The sequence below is a fragment of the Brachyhypopomus gauderio genome, chromosome 7 (genome assembly GCF_052324685.1).
Source record: "Brachyhypopomus gauderio isolate BG-103 chromosome 7, BGAUD_0.2, whole genome shotgun sequence".
In the NCBI taxonomy this organism is placed as follows: Eukaryota; Metazoa; Chordata; class Actinopteri; order Gymnotiformes; family Hypopomidae; genus Brachyhypopomus; species Brachyhypopomus gauderio.
The window spans coordinates 23,627,583-23,634,261 of record NC_135217.1 but is presented as its reverse complement, the minus strand read 5'-3'; the positions used below and the strand labels follow the sequence as shown (position 1 = coordinate 23,634,261).

The 6,679-nt window shown below is 41.8% G+C and overlaps 2 protein-coding genes across 11 annotated transcripts in view; both read right to left on the bottom strand.

Moving 5' to 3' along the window:
* Nucleotides 1-96: 96 nt before the first annotated feature.
* Nucleotides 97-2,929, bottom strand: cd79a (CD79a molecule, immunoglobulin-associated alpha). The gene is made up of 5 exons (XM_077012753.1): nucleotides 2,811-2,929; nucleotides 1,618-1,974; nucleotides 1,016-1,131; nucleotides 758-817; nucleotides 97-461 (listed from the first exon to the last, which is right to left on the bottom strand). Exons 1-5 carry the CDS (start codon nucleotides 2,845-2,847, stop codon nucleotides 345-347), a joined length of 687 nt encoding a protein of 228 aa, XP_076868868.1. The 5' UTR covers nucleotides 2,848-2,929; the 3' UTR covers nucleotides 97-344.
* A 410-nt stretch (nucleotides 2,930-3,339) lies between these two features.
* arhgef1 (Rho guanine nucleotide exchange factor (GEF) 1) overlaps nucleotides 3,340-6,679 on the bottom strand; it is a 48,572-nt gene continuing 45,232 nt past the window's right edge. For all 10 annotated transcript variants that reach the window (XM_077012741.1, XM_077012737.1, XM_077012742.1 and 7 more), the window contains 3 exons: nucleotides 6,483-6,637; nucleotides 5,974-6,075; nucleotides 3,340-5,825 (listed from right to left, as the gene is read on the bottom strand). In XM_077012741.1, the coding sequence (XP_076868856.1) occupies nucleotides 6,001-6,075; nucleotides 6,483-6,637 (230 nt within the window). In that variant the 3' untranslated portion in view covers nucleotides 3,340-5,825; nucleotides 5,974-6,000. The remainder of the gene's footprint in view (nucleotides 5,826-5,973; nucleotides 6,076-6,482; nucleotides 6,638-6,679) is intronic.

Below are 6,679 nucleotides of genomic sequence, written 5' to 3'. Positions count from 1 at the left end.
AGGGCCACATTGTGGAGCTTTTAAGTATTGCTGATATTATTTATCTCCGCGTGTGTTTGTTTATGTAGGTTTATGTAGGTCTCTCTGACAAAAAAATTACACACAACATATTTTATTATATTCACCCAATCAAATTTAAACAGTGAAAACGTTTCCAGAGCATATTATAAATCATACAAAAGGAACAAATAACAAAAACTCTAAAGATCCTTCTTAGATATAATTTGGGTCTTTTGTTTATAATGTTAAAAAATAGCATTCCCAATTTCCAGCTTTTGCTTGTTGGTAATTGATTTTCAGAACGACCATCTTAAGTAACGCCTCTACCACCCCAAGCTCTGTGGTCACGGTTTCTCCAGCTGGATGTCCCCTCTCATCGTGCCCACATCCTGGTATGGTCCCTGCATGAGAGAGCGCTGAATCTGATGGTATGTAGAGTTGCAGTCGTCAAGGTTCAGACCCTGTAGATATAAAGGGTTATTCTTAATGAGCTTTATATTAAAATCACCAGTTACACTATCACAATAGCGCCCTCTACTGTTTGTGCAACTTGCTCTAACTTGCACAAAAGTTAAAATTAAAAGCTTGTAAGGCGTAATAGCAGGATCTGGGACTCTCTACAAGATTGCATGTCACATAGGGAATGATGTTAAGAACATGCAACAAAGCTGATATAACCTAAGCAGTTAAAAAGGCGAACACAGGCCTACTGCACACTGGAGAACTGCACATCGGGGTCTGGAGATAGAAGACGCACCTCATAAATGTTTTCTTCTTCTTTGCCTTTTTTCTTTTGCAGCTCATTCAGACTCTTTGTCTGTTAAAGCAGAGTTAGGTTAAAAGTGAAAACACAAATACTTAACGAATTACTAATGGTGAACAATCAGATCCATAAAACGAATAACTTGTCAGAGCGCACAGCTCAGTTTCGCGCAGGCAAAACGTCACGTGACGGAATTATATATATATATTTAAAGCCCGTTCCGTTTCTGCACGTCTCGTGAGGTTGGCTGACCTTGCAGAGCAGCGAGGCTCCCGGCAGCAGCACGCACAGCAGCAGCAGCACGCCCTCGGCCGTGATGACGCTGTTCTTCGCGCGCTCACTGATGTTCAGCGTCTTGCGGAAAGGCTCTAAAGAGGGACACGTCGGCTCGAGCTTTATATCAGCGGACACGTTAGGGGAAAGAATGCTCAAAGGAAAAATGCATTAAAGCAGACGGTTGTCACTGAGGGAGAGAGTGTCGATGCTTGCTTGTTGCAGTTGCACGATTTTGGTGGGATAAAAAAAAGGTTTCCGGATGGAAAATATTTTAAATGTATTTATTAATAATTATTTGTAATAAATAAATGAATATTTTTAAAAATCATCTATTATAATTAGAATGGCTTATCTTCTAATGTTTGTTTTGAAACACACAAGTATTGTTTTTAATTTTAGAGATTTTATCAATTAGGGGATTATGTTGCAGTCTAAAGACTGCTTCCTGTGTAACCTCCCAGACCACTTAATCCATTTTTTTTTTTTGTTGCAATTTTAATGATGAAGCTTAAGAAATGGTGAATGCTGGCATGATGTTGACACACAAAGCAGAGACCTTTAAACCACTTCCTACTCACTGAACACCTGCAGGTAGGTGCCGGGTGTTAAAAGAGTTCCACGCAGGTCTGTATGGTTTAGGCGGCACTGGTACAGGCCGGTATCGTTGACCGTGACGTTCCTCAGATTCAGACGCATACAGCTAACATCCTTTCCTTTTTTTGGTCCCCCTACCACTTCCATCCGTTTATCCGACAGGATGTTCGGACTGGTATTGTTCAGGCTATGGGAGACCATGATGATGACCATCCATGTGACACTGAGTGTGGCATTACAGCTGTAGCAACAGTCCATAGTGGCATCGTGAAAGACGGGCACCCGTATGGACGTCTTGTCTGCCTGAAGCTGAACCGTCATACTAACTGCTTCAGCAGGAGCTAAGGGGAAATACAGAATGTCAGGCCATGGTTACAGCTAACAGGTGAATTCAGTTCACATCAACAAGATAAGCTATTGACCTCATTTCATCTATGATGCTAAGGTCTCTATCTACATGTGAAAATCTAATTAGCATAGCAGCTCTCGTGTGACATTCAGGGAAAGCGCTTACAGAAGCTCTGGAGAAGACACAAAAAAAGCAAGATTGGCCAAGGTTTTGGATGCATGTAACCCATTTATCATATTTCACAATAACAGCGAAGACATCAAAACTATTAAATAATCAAATAAAGTTGTGAACAGATACAAATATTAATTAGATTCTTCAAAGTGGCTCTGCATTCTCCCAAGCAGTTTCCTGAAGGAGAAATGTTGGACACTCCAACAGACTTTAGATATAATGTCTTAAGATTTCAATAAATATTCATTACAATTGGCCAGGTGTGACCATCCCTTTGACTGGTTCTGTATATAGAGGCTGAGATATGGTAACACTACGTGCCATCTGCTGAAGGAGATGAGCTCCAGTGGAGCATGATGGCCATCTCATACAACAAACACGAAGCACTTTAATAACCTGCCTATGAAGCCAATGAGCTACGAGAATTTGAACTATTCACTAGCTATGCACCAACAGCCTTGAAAAATAGTTCTCCTGATCATGACTTGTGTTATTACAGTAGCATTATTTTCCTGTTTGTATTAGTAAAAAAAAAAAAAAACCTCTGTGAAACTAACCACAAGCCACCTAGCCTGTGTACGGCTCATTTATTAACATTTATCCCATGATCCTAAAGAAATGGAAACCTATTCGAACATTTTAATGCCTACTTACCTGCCAAGAAAACTAAAAGGACCATTCCGATCTCCATCTTCTATGATGGTACTCATACAAGCACAGTAAATGGCCACCTAATGCTCTTTACACATTTCTGGCCTCTCCCACCCTCTGTTCCCCACCCACTGTTGCTCCGCCTCTCACATAGAGCCCTTCTTTTCCTCACTGCTTCACATGTTTTAGGTGGTAAAACTTCTCTGCAAAAGCAGTTGCACCAAAACAGACTTCCATCAATCCATCCATTTACATCCGCTTATCCGGGTCACAGGGGCAGTCCCATATAAGCATGGAGGCCCAGGTTTCCCTCTCCCCGGCCACCTCTTCCAGCTCTTCTGGGCGGATACCGAGGCATTCCCAGGACATCCGAGAGATATAATCTCTCCAGCGTGTCCTTGGTCTTTCCCGGGTCTCAGTTGTACATGCTCAAAAACACCTCAACAAGAAGGTACCAAGGGGGCCATCTGAACCAGATGCCCGAACCACCTCAACTGGCTCCTGTCTACATGTTAAGCTCAAAACAGACATGTGAATTTAAAAGGCAAAATGCTTTATTTAAAAATCAATAAGAGAAATAACAGTCATAATAAAAACAGTACCACATTTCCTTTAAAATATCTTACATAAAACAGAAGCCAAAATACACAAAATAGTTCCTGTATAATAATTTCTAAAACATGAACAGCAGAAGGGGGCCTTGTGTCACTGGTGTGACTGTAACCCTGGAAACAGCATATACATAGCACTAGGTGGCAAAGCCACAGCTGGGACCCAAAGCAGCACCATCAGTAGTGGTGGTGATGGTAAGCACGTATGGGCCTCCCCCCCCAAATGTTTTGTAGGTACATTACAAAAGGACATAAAGTCTTGACTTCAAGTTTGAGAAAGGAAAGAAAGCGTGGTAGGGGAGTGTGGGTTGAACAGCGATGGCAGGAAGAAAGGCTGTGCGAGTTTGGCCCCTCCCCCACCCCCACCCTGCAAGATGAAGAACTGAAACCTCTCATAATAAAGGAGAAGTGGCAGCAGCTTGACTAGATAAACATCAGCGCAAGTCATCTTGCTCTACATACACAACACAAAACATGTGCGTGTGTCTGTCTGCCGTCAAGCATGGTGGAGTGAGAGAGAAAGAAACTTCACTACAATCCATTTTTCCTCTGTGACATCTGAATCTTACAAACAATGTTGTACTTAAAAAGTGCCAAGCCAGAGCTACTGCTGCCCCCCAACACCCCACCCCCTTTGGATGTTACTAACGCATGCAAGTTCTTTCTCTCTCTTACATAATCAGCAATGCATAGTACATAAGGAAACAAAAGTTCATGCTCAATATGAGAAGGGAAAATAAAAAACACTGGATAGGTTCACTGCCCTCACAAATACTTGATCGGGCCGGAGGTGGAGCTGGTCTAAACCAGCCGTGTGACCTACAGTTTGGACTAAAAAGGCAGACACACGATTACAACTCCGAGCATAATGTTACCTGCTGTTCTAAAGTTACATGTTTATGGTACTTGAACAATAATGTGAACAAATACTTTCTGTAAGTGTTTGTCATGGAAACACAATCACCCACTGCTAGGTGATCATAACGCTAACTAGCATCAGTACTCGTGAAAACTCCCACTCTCAAATTCTGATGGTTGTGTTACAAACAGAAACAAATCCCACCCTCTGTGTTCCTGTAAACAACGACAACCTGGAAGGTAGCAGAAAAGACACGAAGGCCCGTTTACGGGAGGAATGCACAGAGGGAAGAACTTCAACAAGCGAGTTCGTTCCGTTCCAGGTGGCACTTTAAGCCATCGGTCCATAGCTACGCGATTGTGTTTGCATACAATCACGGCCACGCGTTAATTAATTAATAATGTTGCATCATTTCATCTATTGCTGGCTAAGGCAAAGAAAGAAGCAATCAGTGTTTGAGAGCAGGTGGAAGTTGGTGTAAGGTTGGTCTCAGCATTTACATATTCTCCATTACAGCCAGTTATCTTCATATAAAAACACAACAGCATGCGGATAATTTTCATACGTGGTGCAGTGGATCTGCTGATATACACTTGCCTCTTTGGTCTTGCTTATAAGATATAAAGGCTGATTTTGCAGAATTACTCTGTAAAATGAATCACAAAATAATCTTAAAAACAAAATAACTGCAACAACACATTCCTGAAAATAAGGAACAAATAAACTAAACAAATATCACTACATATTAAAGACTATATATCCTTTAATCTGATAGAGTATGTATAACCAATATAAGACATAAGAAACAAGCCCTCTTATCACTGCCTACCCAGAATATTCTCAAGAAGTGATAGCGCTACGGATACCGTCTCAATCACAAACACACCTGCTGGAGAAAAGATAAATCTTCAATGGTCAAGTGATCACTATCCACAGTATGCACGTGTAACTTGCAAAACACCACATACACTTTCCATATTGTTTAAAAGATTAACCAAATTGGTAACCCATGTACAATATGGGGTCTGCATCATATTTTTCACATACAGAACGCATCTCTTCCTACAGCCCCTCCGGAATCTACTTCCTCTTCCTCTTCCTCTTCCTCCACCAGGCTTTCATAGCAAGACGAGCTCACCGTTCGTTCCCCCCTCTCAGATGCATTGCACACGTTTCTTTTTTCTGTCTTCAGTGAGGCATGAAATCGATACTAAATATACATGCCACGTTCTTCTGTGTGTACAGATAGCCTTTTGCTACTGCACTACTTGGTATGCAACGTATCACATGCGGACACTGTGATTGAGCATCATCATATCAGCATAACTTTTATATCCAGGGCCTCCTCACCACTCATCCCCTTTAACTAACACACGGGATTCTATACTTTAAGCCAGACTTTCCCCACATCCTGTGTTTAAGGCGTATAGTCTTCAGGAAGGGGTTTGGGTTTGGGGGAGCGGAATGTAGCACAGACAGCAGAAAAATTATGGACGTCCAGGTAAAAAGTGATTCACCAAAGCCAACACCTCCCTCCGGCATAGTGACCTGGCAAAAGAAATGCTTGATTTGCACACAGCATATTCCATACAAGTTAATGCATATAAGGCATATGAAGTATTTTACAAATACATGCTCCTGGTACTACTACAGATCCAGTGCTTTGATGTGTTTTGTGGGGCAGTAGCTGTTATACCTCGTGACCAGCAGGTGGCGTTATTGTTCAGTTGTAGTTGCCTCTTTGAATGGTAAACTTGGCAAGTACTTCCTGCAGTCGATGATAGTCTTCCTCCACATTCTACAAACACAAGTGACAATTAAACTTCCTTGGAAGTTCGCTTCCTTACCATTCTTTAAAAACACAGACAAAAAACTTATCACTCCTTTAAGTGCTAATAAGTCATTTCTAACAGCAAAACGTAAACAATATTTATCAGTGATATTTTAAAAAATACAATAACAAATGTGCATATGAAGAATGAAGATGATGAACTGATATTTAGTCCTCAAACAAACCAGTTTATGTAGAATGCCCACACTCTCCCACCCCCTTACATGGAGACTGGCCGTGTTTAAAATAAATTTTGTATAGAATCTCTGAACCATCCAGGCCACTAGGTGTCAGTATAATGAAAGTTTCAGAATGTGAGGGCTTGTATAAAAATGACTTTCTGCTCCTTTAAATCTACAATAACTTGAGTCTACCTGTAGCTTCTTCAGCTTGTCCTCCAGACTGTAGAGTCTGTGACGGAGCACGTCCATGTGATCCTGGGAAAGTGTCGGAGGAGCCGTGATCCCTCGCTCTTCCTCTTCTCTCACCTCCTCTCCATCCGGCCTCTCCTGGTTGCTCTCCACTTCCACTGGACACAAGGGGAAAGACAGACACCCCTCCTCAGTGGTGG